The 21,628-nt window shown below is 45.3% G+C and overlaps 2 protein-coding genes across 6 annotated transcripts in view; one reads left to right on the plus strand and one right to left on the minus strand.

Annotated features, from left to right (window-relative positions):
• xrcc5 (X-ray repair complementing defective repair in Chinese hamster cells 5) overlaps positions 1–2,695 on the minus strand; it is a 111,576-nt gene extending 108,881 nt beyond the window's left edge. Inside the window, exon 1 of the mRNA XM_072261142.1 lies at positions 2,503–2,695. Coding sequence (XP_072117243.1) covers positions 2,503–2,520 — 18 coding nt within the window. The 5' untranslated portion in view covers positions 2,521–2,695. The remainder of the gene's footprint in view (positions 1–2,502) is intronic.
• Positions 1–21,628, plus strand: part of tmem169b (transmembrane protein 169b) — a 462,028-nt gene that overhangs the window by 431,162 nt on the left and 9,238 nt on the right. Inside the window, exons 1-3 of one of the 5 annotated variants that reach the window (XM_072261147.1) lie at positions 2,692–2,781; positions 6,168–6,302; positions 19,931–20,109. The gene's annotated coding sequence lies outside the window, so the exon portion shown is untranslated. Of the gene's footprint in view, positions 1–2,686; positions 2,782–6,167; positions 6,303–19,930; positions 20,110–21,628 lie in introns of those variants that run through there. The other 4 variants (XM_072261146.1, XM_072261149.1, XM_072261148.1 and 1 more) reach the window with 4 other exon arrangements.

Consider the following 21,628-nt stretch of genomic DNA (forward strand, 5'->3'; position numbering starts at 1 on the left):
AATAGGAGATAAGTATCGCACACTCTCTCACTGGGACTTCTAGGTACAGATGTCCCCCGCTTTTCAAACGTTCACTTTACAAAACCTCGCTGTTACGAAAGACCTACATTAGTTACCTGTTTTCGCTAACAGAAGGTGTTTTCACTGTTATGAAAAAAGGCAGCGCGCACGCGCCCTGAGCAGCCAAGCTCCTCCCCTGGAACAGCATTCTAGCCAGCATTGCTTAAACACGTGCCTGTGAGCAGCCATTAGCAAGGTGAGTTCTAAGGTATCTGAAAAACCTGAAAGAGCTCGTTAGGGTGTTACATTTAGTGTAAAACTAGACATAATTAAGCGTTTCAAGATAGAAGATGATGACCTGCCTGCCCTGATGGAAACAGACGACGAGGAGATGACACCCCAGTGTCCCACCACCCCAACCCCCGGGCCACGGACCGATACATTGCCACGGAGAATGCGATTGCATCGCCTCTAATCTGGGCCGACATTTACATGCTGGGCGGCACCTAATTAATTAGCTTGTTTATTTCGGCTTTTTTTCTTAAAGATGTGCTGGGTGCGCCCCGGCTACTGCTGCATTCTCCGCGGATCGGTATCGGTTTGTTGCCCGGAGGGTGGGGACTACTGCACCACCCCATCCTCCGACGACTCAGCCTAACACACCATCATCAGTGTGCTCGGCACTGTCTTCCCGATTCCCGTAAGTGATACTACACTGTACATACATTATTTCTACTTTATATATACTGTGTATTTTTATGTGTTATTTGGTATGATTTGGCAGCTTCATAGCTTAACGGTTACTGGAGAAAGTGTTTCTGCCAAGAGTGCTTGCGTGAGATTTTCGCTACGGAGAACAGTGCGACAATGATTGTAGAAAAGTATTTCTACCTTATATAGGCTGTGTATTTATTATATCATTCCTGCTTTTACTCTGTGCTACTGTTATTTTAGGTTTTGTGTGTTTTGGCATAATTTGGTAGGTTATTTTTTGGGTCTGTGAATGCTCACAAATTTTTCCCATATAAATAAATGGTAATTGCTTCTTCACTTTACGACATTCCGGCTTACGAAATGTTTCATAGGAACACTCTACCTTCGGATGGCAGGGGAAACCTGTATTGATTAATGAAACTTCCCTGCGCACATTTGACAAACTCTATCTCATCTAGTCCTTTTACAATATGAGAGTTCCAGTCAATGTGTGGGAAGTTAAAATCACCTGCTATCATAGACATATGTTTCTTGCAACATATGTGATCTCTCTACAAATTTGTTCCTCTAAATCCTGTGGACTGTTGAGTGGTCTACAATAAAGCCTCATTTACATGGCCATACCTTTCTTATTCCACCCATAAAGCCTCACTAGACAGATTCTCCAGTCTGTCCTGACTGAGCAGTGCAGTGGCAATTTCCCTGACTAGTAATGCCACCTCTCCCCCTTTAATTTCTCCTTCTCTAGAACATCTAAAACAACAGAACCCCAGAATACTGAGCTGCCAATTCTGCAACCAAGTCTCACTAGGCTACAATATCATGATTTCATGCCCTGAGCTCATCTGCCTTTCCTACAATACTTCTTGCATTGAAATATGCACAATTCAGAATATTAGTCCCTCCACGCTCAACCTTTTGCTTCCTAATTTTGCCTAGGTAAACATCATCTGGCTCCACAACCTCTCCAATGTTCTGGCACTCTGGTTCCCATTCCCCTACAACTCTAGTTTAAATCCCCAGCAAACCTTCCTGCTAGGGTATTAGTCCCCCTCCAGATTAGGTGCAAACTGTCTCTTCTGTACAGGTCTCAACTTCCCTGGAAGAGAGACCAATGATCCAAAAATCTGAAGCCCTCCCTCTTACACCAACTCCTTAGCCACACGTTAAACTGTATGCTTTTCCTATTTCTGGTCGCACTAGCGCATGGAATGAGTAGCAATCCTGAGATCACAATCCTGGAGATCCTGTCCTTTAACTTAGAACCTAACTCCCTGAACTCACTTTGCAGAACCTCATCCCTCTTCCTACGTCATTGGTATCTATATGGACCACGACCTTCTTTCAAGGGCTCTTCACCTCATGTTCTCAAAATTTACCGCTTGTTTATTATTTTCTTTCTGTACTTGCAGTTTATTGCCTTCTGCATACTGGGTGTCTGCTCCGTTGGTGATTCAATTAAGGTTATTGGATTTATTGAGTATGCACGCAAGGAAATATACTGTATCTCAGGGTTGTATATGGTATTATATGGGTACTTTGATAATAAATTTACTTCGAACTTTGAACAGCATGTAAAAGATGTTTTCACTGTACTTCGGTACGTGTAACAAAAACAAACGAATTCTACTCACCAAATCACCACCCACGTCTCCATAACCCCCCCACAGATACCCACCTCCCCGCAGACCCATCACTTCAACTCTCAAGTAAATCCCTCGTCCAAACTCCCAGGCTCATTCGCCTCTTGCATCTTCCCTCTCCCCATTACCCCAAACCCTTGCTCACCTTGGCTGCCCGCGCCATGCTCTCTTGCTGCGGCAGACACAGGATCCGGCGCTGGGGGTACGATGCAGGTCCGGGGGAGGGGGGATTCAGAATCCGGCTCTTCTATTAGGTTCACGACCGGATTCCAGATTAAGCGGTGTGGGGTTAGGATCCAGATTCCGGGATGATCAGCAGGCGGGAACTACCTACCGGATGTGACGTAGCAGCGAGTCCGCGATGTTGCGGCCCTGCTGCAGCTGGGGGCGATGGACGGTGACTGAGGTGCAGAAGCAGTAACTAGTAAGTGAAGTGCGGTTAAAAGTGTGAGAGTGGAAGGTGTCGGATAGGGTGGGTGCGGGTTGGAGTAGAAGGTGTGGAGTGGGCGGGTGAGAGTGGAGGGTGTGGGGTGGATGCGGTTTGGAGTGGAGGGGGTGGAGTGGAGTGGAGGGGGTGGAGTGGAGGGGGTGGAGTGGAGGGGGTGGAGTGGAGTGGAGGGGGTGGAGTGGAGGGGGTGGAGTGGAGGGGGTGGGGTGGAGTGGAGGGGGTGGAGTGGAGGGGGTGGAGGGGGTGGGGTGGAGTGGAGGGGGTGGAGGGGGTGGGGTGGAGTGGAGGGGGTGGAGTGGAGTGGAGGGGGTGGAGGGGGTGGGGTGGAGTGGAGGGGGTGGAGTGGAGGGGGTGGAGGGGGTGGGGTGGAGTGGAGGGGGTGGAGTGGAGTGGAGGGGGTGGAGTGGAGGGGGTGGGGTGGAGTGGAGGGGGTGGAGTGGAGGGGGTGGGGTGGAGTGGAGGGGGTGGAGTGGAGTGGAGGGGGTGGAGTGGAGGGGGTGGGGTGGAGTGGAGGGGGTGGGGTGGAGTGGGTGGGTGAAAGTGGAGGGTGTGGGGTGGATGCGGTTTGGAGTGGAGGGGGTGGGGTGGAGTGGGTGGGTGAAAGTGGAGGGTGTGGGGTGGATGCGGTTTGGAGTGGAGGGGGTGGGGTGGAGTGGGTGGGTGAAAGTGGAGGGTGTGGGGTGGATGCGGTTTGGAGTGGAGGGGGTGGAGTGGAGTGGAGGGGGTGGAGTGGAGGGGGTGGGGTGGAGTGGAGGGGGTGGGGTGGAGTGGGTGGGTGAAAGTGGAGGGTGTGGGGTGGATGCGGTTTGGAGTGGAGGGGGTGGGGTGGAGTGGGCGGGTGTGGGGTGGATGCGGTTTGGAGTGGGGGTGAGGTGGGTGCGGTTTGGGGTGGGGTGGGTGCGGTTTGGAGTGGGGGCGGGGTGGGTGCGGGTTGGGGTGGAGGGTGCCGGGCGGGGTGGGTGGGTAGAAGTGGAGGATGGGTGGGCGTGTATTGGAGTAGAGGGGAGCTGAGGGAGTGGTGTTGGAGTAGAAGGTGTGGGATAGGGTGGTATAGGAGCAGAGGGGGTGGTGTTGGAATGTTGTGTGTGAGTGTGGGGATCATGTGGGGTTGGAGTAGGGGGTGCCGGGAGAGAAGCCGTTGGAGCAGTGGAAGCGGAAGGTGGGATCAGGTGGTGATGTCATGTCGGGTGGAATGGCGTGGGAGTGGATGGTGGTGCAGGGTGTTGGAATGGAGAGTGTGGTGGCAGTGGGAGCTGTGTGGGAGGTTTGGGAGTGGCAGGAGCGTGGGAAAGGAAGATAAGAGGCATAGAATCATAAGGAGGCAATCTGTCATTGAACAAAACAGAACATTTGCTTCAACCCATTGTGGTCAGGGTGACTCGAAAGCACCTATCTATATAAACCTTGTTGTATTAAATACCAACCTGTCATTCACCACAGCCCCACTTTCCAGTACTAAAGTTATTAGACCATAAACATAGCAGAATCAGACCATTTGGCCCATCTAGTCTGCTCCACCATTCGATCTTGGCTGATTTGTTATCCATCTCAACCCCATTCTTCTGCTTTCTTTTTTGTAACCTTTAATGCCCTGACTAATTGAGAACCTATCATCACTGACTTTATTATATGCAATGATTTGGCCTCCACAGCTGTCTGTGGCACTAAAATGCACAGATTCACCACCCCCTGGACAAAGAAATTCCTTCTCTGTTCTAAAGGGATGTTCTTCTTTAGAGGCTGTGTCTGAGATTCGTCCATTATTGGAAACATAATCTCCACATTCATTTTGTCTAGGCCAGTCAATATTCAATAGGATTCAATGAGATCCCACCTCATTCTTTTAAACTCCAGCGAGTATAGGCCCAAAGACATCAAAAGCTCTCGTACATTAACCCTTTAATTTCTAGGATCATTCTAGTCCACTTTTATTTTCAGAAGTCCTTTGACAACGTACCACACATGAGGCTACTTAACAAGATAAGAGCCCATGGAATTACAGGAAAGTTACATACGTGGATAGAGCGTTGACTGATTGGCAGGAAACAGAGAGTGGGAATAAAAGGATCTTATTTTGGTTGGCTGCCAGTTACCAGTGGTGTTCCACAGGGGTCCGTGTTGGGGCCGCTTCTTTTTAAGTTGTACATCAACAATTTGGATTATGGAATAGATGGCTTTGTGGCTAAGTTTGCTGATGATACGAAGATAGGTGGAGGGGCCAGTAGTGCTGAGGAAACAGAGTCTACAGAGAGACTTGGATAGATTGGAAGAATGGGCAAAGAAGTTGCAAATGAAATACAATATTGGAAAGTGTATGGTTGTGCACTTTGGCAGAAGAAATAAACGTGCAGACTATTATTTAAATAGGGAGAGAATTCAAAGTTCTCAGATGCAATGGGACTTGGGAGTCCTTGTGCAGGATACCATTAAGGTTAACCTCCAGGTTGAGTTGGTGATGAAGAAGGCGAATGCACTGTTGGCATTCATTTCTAGAGGAATAGAGTATAGGAGCAGGGATGTGATGTTGAGGCTCTATAAGGCGCTGGAGAGACCTCACTTGGAGCACTGTGGGCAGTTTTGGTCTCCTTATTTAAGAAAGGATGTGCTGACGTTGGAGAGGGTACAGAGAAGATTCACTAGAATGACTCCGGGAATGAGAGGGTTAACATATGAGGAACGTTTGTCTGCTCTTGGACTGTATTCCTTGGAGTTTAGAAGAATGAGGGGGGGACCTCATAGAAACATTTCGAATGTTGAAAGGCATGGACAGAGTGGATGTCCATGATGGGGGAGTCTAGTATGAGAGGGCATGACTTAAGGATTGAAGTGCGGCCATTCAGAACAGAGATGCGAAGAAATTTTTTTAGCCAGAGGGTGGTGAATCTATGGAATTTGTTGCCACGGGCGGCAGTGGAGGCCAAGTCATTGAGTGTATTTAAGGCAGAGATTGATAGGTATCTGAGTAGCCAGGGCATCAAAGGTTATGGTGAGAAGGCGGGGGAGTGGGATCAGTTCATGATAAAATGGTGGAGCAGACTAGGTGGGCCGAATGGCCGACTTCTGCTCCTTTGTCTTATGGTCTAGTCAACCTCATCTGGACCCTCTCCAATGTCAGCACATCTATTCCTTGATAAAGGGCCCAAATACTCCATGTGTGGATTGACCAATGCCTTATAAAGCCTGAACATTACATTTGTTTACATTCTATTCCTTTTGAAATGAATGCCTAGTCCTTTTGAAATGAACGCTAACATTGCATTTGCCTTCCTTACCATTGACTCAACCTGCAAGTAACCTTTAGGGAATCCTTCAGGAGGACTCTCAAGTCAGTTTGAACTTATGATTTCTGAATTTGCTCCCAGTAGGCTCTTACATTTAGGAGTCTCGTGTAGCACCTTGTCAAAGGCTTCTGAAAATCCAAGTAAACAACATCCACTGACTCTTCTTTGTCTATCCTGCCTGTTATTTCCTTTGAAGAATTCCAACAGATTTGTCAGGTAAGATCTTCCCATGTGCCTCCAAGTAGCCTGAAACCTCATTCTTAATAATGGATTCCAAAGTCTTCCCAGCTGTTGAAGTCAGGCTAACTAGCTTATAATTTCCTGTCTTTTCCTTCCCTCCCTTCTTAAAGAGAGGAGTGACATTTGCAATTTTTCAGGCCTCCAGAACTACTTCAAAATCTAGTGATTCATGAAAGATCATTACTAATGCCTCCACAATCTCTTCAGCTACCCCCTTTACAAACCTGGGATATAATTCATCTGACCCAAGTGACTTATCTACCTTCAGACCTTTCAGCCTTCCCAGGCATTTTCTCCTGAGTGGTAGCAGCTACACTCACTTCTGTTCTTTGATACTCCAAATTTTGGCATACTGCTGGTGTTTTCCATAGAGAAGTTTCAAAAAAAAAAACTTAATAAGTTCATCTGCCATTTCTTTGTCCCCATTCCGACCTCTCCAGTGTCATTTTCCAGCTGTCTGATATCCACTGTAACCTCTCTTTGACTCTCCATATATCTGAAAAAACTTTTGGTATCATCTTATTTTTGTCTGGCGAACCCTCATGTTTCATCTTTTCTCTCCTTATTTTTTAGTTGCTTTCTGTTGGTTTTTAAAAGTTTCCCAATCCTCTAGCTTCCTTCTAATTTTTGCTATATTTTTGTGTGGAATTGCTTCCAGAATCTTCAGTCATTGCTGTTCTGCCATCATTCCTGCTAATGTTAGCTTTTGTATATATTTAAAAAAAGCTCCTCCTTAAGTTTCTATAAATCTTTCTTTTCTGTGTCCTCCAGTACTTCACTCTGTATCCCTAGGGGCAAAACTGAGTGTATTCATGTGTCTTTATTTAGGTTTCCAGTATCTGCAGTTTTAATTTTTATTTACTATAGCAGTCTGACTGATTGCATCTTCCAGTAATTCACATGCTCATGAATATGTGCCACATCCCTTTCAAATAACAATCATGAGGAAATGTTGGCTGTGTGGCAGGAAGGCATCTTCTATTCACAGCTTCACCACCTCAGTGAAGATTGTCTTGCGCTCAGTATGAGTTTATATACTGCTATAAGATCATCTTCTAAATCTCCTATTTCTAAGGGCTGAAACACTTCCTAGGGCTCTGCTGTTCACTGTGAAAGTCCAGTCTAGATTTGACTTTGCAAAATACAACACCTCACTTAACTGATTTAAACTCCATATGCTATTCCTTGGCCCACTAACTCAGCTGATTGAGATCCTCCTGCCCACTCTACCCCCTAATTTAGTGTCATCAGCAAGCTTACTAACCATGAAAAAGGATCTAGTACTTTACTATTCATGCCTTGTACATTCATCCAAATCATTGACATTGATGACAAACAACAGTGGGCCCAGCACACCACTAGCCATGGTCCTCCAGCTGGAGAAGCAAGCTTCTACCATCATATTCTACTTTCTACCATAAAGTCATTTGTGAATCTAATTTGCCAGCTCTCTCTGGACCCATGCAATCTAACCTACCATGTGAAACTTTATCAAAGATAATGCTAAAGTCCACATAAATCACAGCTATTACCCTGCCCTCATCAACTTTCTGGGTCACATCATCAAAAAGTTTGCAGGACATGATCTCCCATGCATAAAGCCATGCCAACTACCCCAATCAACCTTTCTAGTTGTATGTTTATCTAATTCCAGAAGCTAAACTTACTGTCCTATAGTTCCCAGATGTTCCTTTTCTGTCCTTGAAAGCACACCCATGGCTGACATAGATCATAGACCAGTACTGCATAGGGATAGGAATAAGCCTTTTGGCCCATAATGTAGTGCTGAACCAATTAAATTAGTAAACACATGGCCAGCTGAACTAACTAAACACTGCTGCCTATAGGGAGTTTGTAAATTCTGCCTGTGACTGTGTGAGTTTTCTCCTGGTACTCCAGTTTCCTCCCACAGTCCAAAGACATACTGGCTGGTAGGTTAATTGTTTATTGTAGGTTGTCCCATGATTAGGCTAGGATTAAATGGGGGGAGAGATTGCTGGGTGGTATTGCTCGAAGAGCTGGAAGGACCTATTCAGTACTGTATTCCGATAAATAAATAATCTCTTCTGCCGACACCATGTCCATATCCTTCCATTTTCCTCACATTCATGAGTCTATCTAAATTTAAAGGCATCCGTTAGTCTTGCGAGGCCATGGATCTGCGCCTGTAAAGTCTTCACTCTCCGGGGCATAGGCCTGGGCAAGGTTGTGTGGAAGACCAGCAGTTGCCCATGCTGCAAGTCTCCCCTCTTCACGACACCGATGTTGTCCAAGGGAAGGGCAAGGGCCAATACAGCTTGGCACCAGTGTCGTCACAGAACACTGTGTGGTTAAGAGCCTTGTTCAAGGACACAACACGCTGCCTCGGCTGGGGCTCAAACTCACGACCTTCAGATTGCTAGTCGAACGCCTTAACCACTTGGCCACGTGCCCACGAGCCTATCTAAACGATGCGTCAATGTCCCTAATGTATATACCTCTACCTCCACCCTAGCCATCCTCACATCTCCTTTGAAATTAACCCCTCTCACTTTAAGTACATGTCCTCTGGTATTAGACATTTCAGCCCTGGGAAAAAGATACTGTCTGTGTAATCTGTCTATGTCTCTCATAATCTGATAAATCTCTATCAGATCTCCATTCAGCCAACGCCTATCCAGAGAAAACAACCCAAGTTTGTCCAATCTCTTGTTATAGCACTTACCCTCTAATCCAGGCAGCATCCTGGTAGCCTCTTGTGCACCTTCTCCAAAGCCTCGGCATCCTTCCTATAATAGAAACATAGAAAATAGGTGCAGGAGTAGGCCATTCGGCCCTTCGAACCTGCACCGCCATTTATTATGATCATGGCTGATCATCCAACTCAAACCCTGCCCCAGCCTTCCCTCCATACCCCCTGATCCCCGTAGCCACAAGGGCCATATCTAACTTCCTCTTAAATATAGCCAATGAACTGGCCTCAACTGTTTCCTGTGGCAGAGAATTCCACAGATTCACCACTCTCTGTGTGAAGAAGTTTTTCCTAATCTCGGTCCTAAAAAGCTTCCCCTTTATCCTCAAACTGTGACCCCTCGTTCTGGACTTCCCCAACATCGGGAACAATCTTCCTGCATCTAGCCTGTCCAATCCCTTTAGGATTTTATACGTTTCAATCAGATCCCCCCTCAATCTTCTAAATTCCAACGAGTACAAGCCCAGTTCATCCAGTCTTTCTTCATATGAAAGTCCTGCCATCCCAGGAATCAATCTGGTGAACCTTCTTTGTACTCCCTCTATGGCAAGGATGTCTTTCCTCAGATTAGGGGACCAAAACTGCACACAATACTCCAGGTGTGGTCTCACCAAGGCCTTGTACAACTGCAGTAGTACCTCCCTGCTCCTGTACTCGAATCCTCTCGGTATAAATGCCAGCATACCATTTGCCATTTTCACCGCCTGCTGTACCTGCATGCCCACTTTCAATGACTGGTGTATAAAGACACCCAGGTCTCGTTGCACCTCCCCTTTTCCTAATGGGCAACCAGAACTGTGTGCAGTACTCTGGATGCAGTCTAACCTGAGTCTATAAAGCTGCAATATAAATGCCTGACTTTTGAACTCAATGCTTCGACTAATAAAGGTAAGCATGCCATCTGCCTCCTTAACCACCCTATCAGACTGTGTAGCCACTTTCAGGGAGATATGAACTTGGACCCCAAGATCCCTCTGCTCATCAACACTTAAGGATAGTGTCCTTAACAGTGTATTGTCTCTATACATTTGACCTACCAACGTGCAACACATTATATTTGGCGAGGTTAAGCTCCATCTGCCATTTCTACGCACATATTGCAGCTGATTAATATCCCATTCTATTGTTTCCCAATCATCTAAGCTATCCACATCTTCAATCTCCATATCATCTGTAAACTTGGTAACCCACCCATCCAGACTTTGATGCAGGTCATGTATATACATTACATACAACAGAGGTCCCAGAACACATCCCTGCAGACCACCGCTAATCACAGACCTCCAGCTAGAATAAGACCCTTCAACCTTTACCCTCTGTCTTCTATGGGCAAGCCAGTTCTGAGTCAAAACAGCCAATACACCAAGGATCCCACACATTTTAATCTTCTGAATAAGTCTTCCATGAGGGATCTTGTCAAATGCCTTATTAGAATCCATGTAGACCAGGGGTCCCCAAAATTTGCACTGCAGTCCGGTTTAATATTGACAATATTCTTGCGGACTGGCTGACCGGGTTGGGGAGGGGTGTTCAAGTAGGGTTAAACTCACCTCAACATGTCTTTTACAGTTAGGGTTACCAACTTTCTCACTCCCAAATATGGGACAAAAGTAGCAGTCAAGTCCCGGGACACTTCACCCCAGAAAAGACTACCATGACCATGAAGCCTTGTGCGGGCACCTGTGTCTGCACACCTGTGACGTGTGCGTAGATGTGCGCATGTGCGTACGTGCCGATTTTTTTCCCCACACATCGGTTTTGCCTTCATCTTCCCGACTACACTGTACATACATTACTGCTACTTTATACAGGCTGTGTATTTATCATATCATTCCTGCTTTCACTATATGTTAGTGTTATTTTCGGTTTTATGTGTTATTTGGTATAATTTGGTAGGTTATTTTTTGGGTCTGGGAACGCTGAAAAATTTTTCCCATATAAATTAATGGTAATTACTTCTTTGCGTCACGCCATTTCGGCAGGAAAGGTTTCATAGGACCGCTGTACCTTAGTGGGGGAAATACAGGACAAGGGTGGTCCTGTATGGGACTAACCAATTTAGTCCAATGTACGGGCTGTCCCAGCAAATACGGGACAGTTGGCAACTCTATGTTCAAGTTCAACAGTGCATGACAGGGAATGAGGAAGGTGCAGCTGACTCATCATTTCCTCGTGGCCTGGTAGCACATGCTTTTGGCCCGGTACCGGTTCGCAGCCCGGTGGTTGGGGACCGTTGATGTAGACAATATCAATCAGCCTTGTAACCTCATCAAAAACTGAATCGTTGGTAAGATACAACTTGCCCGGCCCAAAGCTATGCTGACTCTCTGTAATTAGGCCATGGTTTTCCAAATTCTCATTAATCCTATCCCTAAGAACTCTGTCCAGTAACTTCCCTACCAATGACGTGAGATTCACCCAATCTGTAGTTTTCAAGATTATCTCTAGTTCCCCTCTGGAATAATAGAACAGCATTAGCTACTCATAGGTGCTCTGGGATCTCTCCTGTGGCTACAGAGGACGTGAAGGTATTGGTCAAGGCCCCAGAAATCTCTTGTGTTGCCACTGTCAATAACCTGGGATGTATCCCATTGGGCACTGGGGAGTAATGCTCCTTAATGCTTTTTAAGAGTCCTATAACTACCTCCTTCTTTAACTCAAAATGCCCTAGTATATTAATATGCTTAGCACTGATCTCCTAATCCTCCACATATTCTCCTTGGTAAATACTGATGTAAAGTATTCATTAACCTCTAAATCCAAGCAAATGTTCCCCACTTTATCCTTGAGTGGTCCTACCCTCTCCTGAGTGATCCTCTTGCTCTTGCTGTATTTATAGAATGCCTCTTTAATCGTATTTGCCAATGACTTTTCGTGGCCCCTTCTGACTTTCCCAATTAACTCTCCTTAACTCCTGCCTAATATTCTTGTAATTTGCCCTACTCCGATTTGATACTCTCCTGCAAGGTCCATACTTACCCCTATCTATAGTTATCTTAAAACTTAAGCAGCTGTGATCATTCTTCCCTAGCTGCTTACCCACTGAGAAGTCAGTCACCTGGCCAGGCTCATTACCCAACACCAAGTCTAGTACAGCACCTCTTCTTGTTGGACTAAACACATATTGATCTCAGAAGCACTTCTGGGTGCATCTAACAGATTCTGCCATCTAAATCTCTTGCACTCAGGAGGTCCGAGTTTACATTAGGGAAGCTGAAGTCCCCTGTGAGAAACATAAAAAACCTACAGCACAATACAGGCACTTCGGCCCACGATGCTGTGCCCAGCATGTACTTACTTTAGAAATTACCTAGGGTTACCCATAGCCCTATTTTTTTAAGCTCCATGTACTTATCCAGGAATGTCTTAAAAGACCTTATCGTATCCACCTCCACCACCATTGCCTGCAGCCAATTCCCTGCACTCACCATTCACTGCGCAAAAAATTTACCTCTGACGTCTCCTCTGTACCTGCTTCCAAGCGCCTTAAAACTGTGCCCTCTTGTGATAGCCATTTCAGCCCTGGGAAAAAGCCTCTGACTATCCACACAATCAATGCCTCTCATCATCATCATATACACCTCTATCAAGTCACCTCTCAACCTCTATTGCTCCAGGAAGAAAGGCCAAGTTCACTTGACCTATTCTCGTAAGGCATGCTCCCCATTCCAGGCAACATCCTTGTAAATCTCCTCTGTACCCTTTCTATAGTTTTCACATCCTTCCTGTAGTGACGTGACCAGAACTGAGCACAGTGCTCCAAGTGGGGTCTGACCAGGGTCCTATATAGCTGTAACATTACCTCTCGGCTCCTAAACTCAATCCCACAGTTGATGAAGGCCAATGCATCATATGCCTTCTTAACCACAGAGTCAACCTGCGCATCGATGGACTCGGACCCCAAGATCTCTCTGATACTCTACACTGCCAAGAGTCTTACCATTAATACTATATTCTGCCATCATATTTGACCTACCAAAATGAACCACCTCACACTTATTTGGGTTGAACTCCATCTGTCACTTCTCGGCCCAGTTTTGCATCCTATCATTTCCTGCTGTAACCTCTGACAGCCCTCCACACTATCCACAACACCTCCAACCTTGTGTCATCAAATTTACAAAGCCATCCCTCCACTTCCTCATCCAGGTCATTTATAAAAATTGCAAGAGATGGGGTCCCAGAACAGATCCCTGAAGCACACCACTGGTCACTGACCTCCATGCAGAATATGACCCGTCAACAACCATTCTTTGCGTTCTGTGGGCAAGCCAATTCTGGATCCACAAAGCAAGGTCCCCTTGGTTTCCCTGTCTCGTTACTTCCTCAATAAACCTTGCATGGAGTACCTTATCAAATGTTTTGCTGAAATCCATATACACTACATCTACTGCTCTACCTTCATCAATATGTTTAGTCACATCCTCAAAAAATTCAATCAGGCTCGTAAGGCATGACCTGCCTTTGACAAAGCCATGCTTACTAATTCTAATCATATTATGCCTCTTCAAATGTTCATATATCCTGCCCCTCAGGATCTTTTCCATCAACTTACCAACCACTGAAGTAAGGCTCACCGATCTATAATTTCTTGGGCTATCTCTACTCTCTTTCTTGAATAAGGGAACAACATCTGCAACCCTCCAATCGTCCAGAACCTCTGCTGTCACCATTGATGATGCAAAGATCACTGACAGAGGATCAGCAGTCTCCTCCCTTGCCTTCCACAGTAGCCTGGGATACATCTCGTCTGGTCCTGGAGACATATCCAACTTGATGCTTTCCAAAAGCTCCAGCACATCCTCTTTTTTTTTAATGTCTTTATGCTCAAGCTTTTCAATCTGCTAAAAGTTATCCCTATGGTCGCCAAGATCCTTTTCAGTAGTGAATACTGAAGGAAAGTATTTATTAAGTATCTCAGCTATCTCCTTAGGTTCCATACACACTTTTCCACTGTCACACTTGCTTGGTCCTATTCTCTCACACCTTATGCTCTTGCTCTTCATATACTTGCAGAATGCCTTGGAGTTTTCTTTAATCCTGCTCACCAAGGCCTTCTCATGGCCCCTTCTGGCTCTCTTAATTTCATTCTCAAGCTTCCCACCGCCTTATAATCTACTAGATCCCTATCATTGCCTAGTTTTTTGAACCTTTTGTAAGCTCTTCTTTTCTTCTTGACTAGGTTTTCAACAGCCTTTGTACACCACAGTTCCTGTACCCTACCTTCCTTTTCCTGTTTCATTGGAACGTACATATGCAGAACACCATGCAAATATCCCCTGAACATTAGCCACATTTCTGCTGTATATTTCCCTGAGAACATCTGTACCCAAATTATACTTCCAAATTCCTGCCTGATTCCTTCATATTTCCCCTTACTCCAATTAAATGCTTTCCTAACTTGTCTGTTCCTGTCCCTCTCCAATGCTATGGTAAAGGAGATAGAATATGATCACTATCTCCAAAATGCTCTCCCACTGAGAGACCTGACCCCTGACCAGGTTCATTTCCCAATACCAGATCAAGTACAGCCTCTCCTCTAGCAGGCTTATCTACATATTGTGTCAGGAAACCTTCCTGAACACACCTAACAAACTCCACCCCGTCTAAACCCCTTGCTTTAGGGAGATGCCAATCAATATTTGGGAAATTAAAACTCTGTTATTATTACCCCTTTCCGGAATCTGTCTCCCTATCTGCTGTTTGATGTCCCTGTTACTATTGGGTGGTCTATAAAAAAACACCCAGTAGTGTTACTGACCTCTTCCTGTTTCTAATTTCTACCCACAGAGACTCAGTAAACAGTCCCACCATGACCTTCTCCTTTTCTGCAGCCGTTACACTATCTCTCATCAGCAGTGCCACGCCCCCACCTCTTTTGTCTCCCTCCCGGTCCTTTCTGAAACATCTAAAGCCTGGCACTCCAACCATTCCTGCCCTTGAGCCATCCAAGTCTCTGTAATGGCCACAACATCATAGCTCCAAGCACTGATCCACACTCTAAGCTCATCTGCTTTGTTCATGATGCTTCTTGCATTAAAATAGACACATCTCAAACCATTGGTCTGAGTGTATCCCTTCTCTCTCACCTGCTTATCCTCCCTCTCGCACAGTCTCCAAGCTTTCTCTATCTGTGAGCCAACTGCCCCTTCCTCCGTCTCTTCAGTTCAGTTCCCCCCTCCCCCCAGCAATTCTAGTTTAAACTCTCCCCAATAGCTTTAGCAAACCTCCCTGCCAGGATATTGGTCCCCCTCGGGACCAATACACGTCCTTTTTATACAGGTCACACCTGCCCCAAAAGAGGTCCCAATGATCCAGAAATCTGAATCCCTGTTCCCTGCTCCAATCTCTCAGCCACTCATTTATCCTCCACCTCACTATTCCTATACTCACTGTCGTGTGGCACAGGCAGTAATCCCGAGATTACTACCTTTGAGGTCCTGCTTCTCAGATTCCTTCCTAACTCCCTATAGTCTGTTTTCAGGACCTCCTCCCTTTTCCTACCTACGTCGTTGGTACCAATATGTACCACGACCTCTGGCTGTTCACCTTCCCACTGCAGGATATCGTGGACGCAATCAGAAACATCCCAGACTCTGGCACTTGGGAGCAAACTACCATCCAAGTTTCTTTCCTGTGTCCACAGGTTCACCTGTCTGACCCCCTAACTATAAGAGTCCCCTATTACTGCTGCCTTCTTCCTATCCCTACCCTTCTGAGCTACAGGGCCAGACTCTGTGCTAAAGGCATGACCACTGTTGCTTCTTCCAGGTAGGCTGTTTCTCTCTCTCTCCCCCCCCCCCCCCCCCCCCACAACAGAACTAAAACAGGAGTACTTATTGTTAAGGGGGACAGCCACAGGGGTACTCTCTAGTATATGACTCCTGCCCTTCCCTCTCCTGACTGTTTACTCACTTACCTGTCTTCCGAGGCCCCGGTGGAATAACCATATTGTTTTTACACCTTTCCTTAATCTGCCTGCATATCTTTTCCTCAATGTCCCAGTGGCTTTCGGGAGGTCTGTAGTAGAATTCCATCAGAGTGATTGCACCTTTCCTGTTTTTGAGATCTGCCCATACAGACTCGGTGGACGAGCCCTCTGAAATGTCCCATCTGCGTGCAGCTGTGATAGTCCCTGATTAATAGTGCAACTCCCCCACCCCACACTTTTTTCTCCATCTCTATCTTTTCTAAAATAGCAAAATCTGGGACATTAAGCACCCATTTCTGTCTCTCTAAACTGGAGAGCTTGATAGTTCCATGTGCTGATCCATGCTCTAAGTTCATCTCTTTTACCCATAATACTACTTACATTAAAATACGCACACTACAGACTATCCATCCTATTGTATCCATTACTTTGCTACTGCCTGTTCTTACTGGCCCTGACATCTACCTTCCTCTCCATCCCTCTGCTTTCTGACCTGGTGTTCTGTTTCCCATCCCCTGCTAAACTAGTTTAAACCTTCCTGAGTAGCACTAGCAATCTTCCTGGCTAGGATATTGCTACCTCTCCAGTTTAGGTACAACCTGTCCCTCTTGTACAGGTCACACCTGTCTCAGAAGAGGTTGCCATAATCAAGCACCTAAAACCTTGACCTCTCTGCCAGTTCCTCAGCCACTCATTCACCTGTAATATTATCCTATTCCTGCCCTGACTAGTTGTGGCACCAGGAGTAATCCAGAGATAATTACCTTGGAGGTCTTGCTCTTCAGCCTCCTCCCTAACTCCCAACACTCTCTGCAGTGAACCTCTTCTCCCTTTCTACCTATGTCTTTGGTGCCCATCTGCACTATGGATGTTCACTCTCATCCTTGAGAATACTGTGCAGCCACTTTGAGACATCCCAGACTGTAGCACCCGGGAGGCAACACACCTTCCTGTTATTTCTTTCACAGCCACAGAATCTCGTGTCCTTTCCCAAACTGTCAAGTCTCATATCACTATCGCTCTGCCTGCCTTTACCCTTCCCTGCTGAGCCTCAGAGCAGCCACAATACCCCTGCCCTGGCTGCTCCTGCTCCTGTTGTGCCCCGATAATTCATTCCCCCCTCCCCCCCCCAAAGCACTACCTAAAGGAATACTCCCCTTACTCACCTATCTACTATCTGAAGTCAGCATTCTGTGTGTGCCCACCTCAGTAAAAGTCTTTTCTATGAAGTTTTCAGCTTCCCGATGGGTCCTGAAAACAACCAGCTCCAGTTCCTTGACCTGGTCAGTGAGGAGCTGAAGTCGGATGTATTTCCCACATATGTTAGTCATTGGGGACGCTGTTAGGTACCCTGAATTCCCACGTTTTACAGGAGGGACATTCCACTGCCTTTACTAACATCCTGCCTGCACTGAATTAGGGACTAAGAACTTACAGACAACAAAATAATACTCACGTGTTCCCACCTGTGCCTTCTCTTTGAAACCTTTGAGTTTCACACTCACCCAGTTCACTTACTCAGCCTCTTCTTACCTAGCTTGTTATTCCTTTGGCTCTAACCTCTCAAGCTTAAACTCTACAATCAATTAAATGATTGCAAATGATTCAACACCCTTAGACTCTGCCTGTTCTTTCCGAAGCCCGTTGAGCCAAAACCACACACTCTGACCCTGGCCTGCTCCCACAATGGCCATTCTGCTTACACCTTACTGCTTCTTATTAGCCCTTGCTAAGTTACTAATAACCCAAGCAATCTCTTGCCCTGCAGATCAATTCTGACAGGCCTGGCTCATTTTTAAAATTGGTGTGTAAAGTCCACAACTGTCTCTAGCTGTCTCTGTGATCTCCTGCTCCGCGACGAGTCAAGTCCCAATGATGATGCAACTATCTCAGCCAGAGCTCCTGCAATTTCTTCTCTAGCTTCCCACAGTGCTCTTCCATTGACATGGTTAGGCCTTGAAGATTTGTCTATATTCATCACCTTTACCGTAAATGTGGACTATCCTGAAGAGTTCTTCATTTACTTTTCCTAGATCTCTTTGCCCACAGACAGCCTAATCCAATCTGTGTGAGAATCTATACTGTTAAAATTCACCTTTCTCCAATTTGACCTTGAACCTAGGAATTTTTCCTGAACGCACGAACTAATTCCGCCCTCGTCTGAACCCTTGACAGTATGTAGTCCCAGCCTATGATAGGAAAGTTAATCCTAATCCTATCCCTAACCCTATTATTTTTACAACTTTCTGCAATCTCTGCCTATTTGTTATTCTAATTCCTGTTGTCTGTTTGGGGGCCTGTAGTACAGCCTTATCGAGGTGATCATACTGTTCCTCTTAGCTCCATCTATAAATCCTCACTGGATGATTCTTAAGTAAGTTCATCTCTGACTACTGCTTTGACATTCCCATAATTAAAATTGCAACTAACTAACTCAGGTCAAATCTATCTAAGCCCATAGCAGTAGGATGGTCCCAGTCTACGTTGGGAAAGCTAAAATCCCTACTATAACAACACTTTTATTTTTGCAACTCTTCACAATCTCCTCACATATTTGTTCCTCTAATTCCCATTGAATATTTGGAGGCCTAAAGTACAATCACAGAAAAAATGTAATTTATGCATCTTCTTCTTATTGTTCTGCTCCACCCACAAAGCCTTACTTCAGTCATGTCACTTCTGTGACATTCCTCTTAATTAAAAACGCAGCTTCTACTCTTCTCTTTCATGCACCTCTATCCCACTTCAATGCACCTGTACCCTGAAACATTGAGCTGCCAGTAGTGTCCCTCCCTTAGCTGTGTTTCTGCAATGTCTAATAATATCCCAGTGCCACATAGCTATCCAAGCCCTGCGTTCATCCACCATACCCGTCTCACCCATTGCATTGAAATAAATGCAATTTACTCCAACAGACTTTCCTTGATCCCTGCAACTCCCTGCCTGTTAAATTTGCTGTCACTAACTTCTGCATCACTTTCCAGCCTTTCATTTGCCTCCCTGCTGCTTGAGATCCCACCTCCTGCCACACTATTGGAACTCTCACATCTACCTGCCATGATATTAGTTCGCCCACTACCTTTGTCACCCTCTGCTTGAGTTTAAATTATAAAGTACAGTACGGGTCCTTCAGCCCACTATGTTGTGCCGACTGTTTAATCTACTCCAAGATCAGTGTACACTTCCCTTCTGCATAGCGCTCCATTTTACTTTTGTACATGTGCGTAAGAATCTTTTAAATGTGCTTAATGTATCTGCCTCTACTACCACCCGTGGCAGTGTATTCCATACACCCACCGCTCTGTGTAAAATGAAAAACGCACCTCTGACATCCTCTGTGCTTCCTTCAGTCACCTAAAAATTATGTCCCTCGTATTTGTAATTTCTGCTCTTGGAAAAAGTCTCAGGCTGTCCACTTGCCAGTTATCATCTTGCACACCGCTATCAAACACCTCTCAATCTCCTTTGCTGTAAGGAGAAAAGCCCTAGCTCGCTCAACCTTTCCTTGTAAGATAAATTTTCCAATCCAGGTAGTACCCTGATTAATTTCTGCACCCTGTTTAAAGCTTCCAAATTCTATAATGAAGCAATCAGAACTGAACACAATACTACACACTGTGGTTGAGTATAATCTAACATTCCACTCCCCCTCAACCCTTTCACTATCTAACCCCAGTCTACCACTACTTTCCTCTAATAGGTTTCTTCTGCCCATCACCTCACCCCAATCTGATCTCACCTCTCTCACTTCTCTCTTATATTTTGGCTGTCTTCCCTCTGCATAGACATCCTGATGAAGGATCTTGAGCTGACGCATTGACAATACAATGTGTCCATGTGTATGTGCTTGTAATGGGGTGGGGTAGAGGGAGTCTAGAGACTAGTGTGGGCAGATGCTGCTTGATGTGCTGAGTTCTTACAGCAGTTTGTTCTTTACTCCAGATTACAACATCTGCAATCTTCACATCCTTCTCCCTGGTGAATACAAATGAGAAGGGTTCATTTAGGAAATGGCATCTGATTTCAAGTATTTTCTATAACTCAATAAGTGAAAGGGTTTGGAACTCTGCCTGATAGGATGGTGACGACCAAAGACTTCACCATATTTAAATAGTATTGAGGTAAGCATTTGACAATTATAACTGAGACGGTGGACCACATACAGGGGAATGGGATTCACTTCTTCAATTTTTGACCAAGTAGCTGTATTCAGTGCTTATAAATTTCACAGATTCTATGACTTTGTGACTGAGCTTGTGTTGTTCTGAGTTTAGATGAATAAGTTAATATTAGTGAAGCCCAGAATTTTTCATGGGTTCAGAGCGTAGATGACGGGAGAATGTTTATTGGATCAAAACTGGAAGATGAAGCTGTTCCCAGAATCTGGAAACTGGAGGTAGAGACTCATTTGGGGTAACGTGTCCATGTGTATGTGCTTGTAATGGGGTGGGGTAGAGGGAGTCTAGAGATTAGTGTGGGCAGGCCTTGGTTAGGAGGTCAGCAACTATTAGGAAGGAAAATGGTAACCTTAATAAACTATCAGTGGAGATTTCAGGGGGTCAACAGGCCAATTACATCTGCCTCTGCGGCCCATTGGCCTGATTTGTCCACACTGACCAAGATATCCATCAATACTAATCCTTTTTTTTTTGCATTTGTCTATTTCCTTCTATTCCTTTCTTATCTATATTATCATCATCATCATCATCATCAGGTGCCGAGCCCGCTTTGACTGCCATGGCCCGCACACTCCTGTTTCAGGTCAAATGGATCAATTCACTGCTATTCATTTCCAGTTCTCTGGCTGCTGTCTCCATCATTTGTCTTTGTCTTTCTCTTGCTTTCCCCCCTTCAATCTTTCCCATAATTACCGTGTATTCTAACTCCTCTTTCCTAATCACATGTCCAATGAAGTTACGTTGTCTTTTCATGATCTCATACATTATTTCTCTTTTCGTGTTTGCTCTGTTCATGACATCCTTGTTAGATATTCGTTTCGTCCATGATATTCTTTCCATCCTCCTCAAAAGCCACATCTCTGCTGCTTCAATTCGTTTCCTCATGTTACTACATATTGTCCAACATTCTGAGCCATATAACATAACTGGATAAATGTAACATTTCAGTACTTTGAGGTGAGTTGTCATGCCTAGTTTAGTATTGGTCAGTATACTCTTCATTCTCGTAAAGGTGTCTTTTGCCATCCCTATTCTTCTTTTGATGTCCATGTTGCACCTGCCATCTGATGTCACCCAGCTTCCTAAGTAGCAAAAGTTCTGTACTTGTTTTATGTCTTCCCCGTTTATTCTCAGCCTGCAGACAGGATTCTCCTTCTTTTTGGATATCACCATACATTCTGTCTTTTTGCAATTGATAGGTAGACTCATTTTTGCACTTTCTTCGACCATATCTACATACTCTATCCAAATGCTTTTCAAACATTGCTATTGTGCCTGCCTCTATCACCACCTTGGTCAGCTTGTTCTATATATACCCACCACCCTCTTTATAGAAAAAATTTCCCTTAAATCTCCTTTAAATAACTCCCCTCTCACCTTAAACCTTTGTCCTTTAGTGGAAGTCTCCCCTGTCCTTGGGGAAGAAAAAGACTGGCTATCTACTGATTGTGCCACTTATAAA

Source organism: Mobula birostris, chromosome 6 (assembly GCF_030028105.1).
Source record: "Mobula birostris isolate sMobBir1 chromosome 6, sMobBir1.hap1, whole genome shotgun sequence".
Classification (NCBI taxonomy): Eukaryota; Metazoa; Chordata; class Chondrichthyes; order Myliobatiformes; family Myliobatidae; genus Mobula; species Mobula birostris.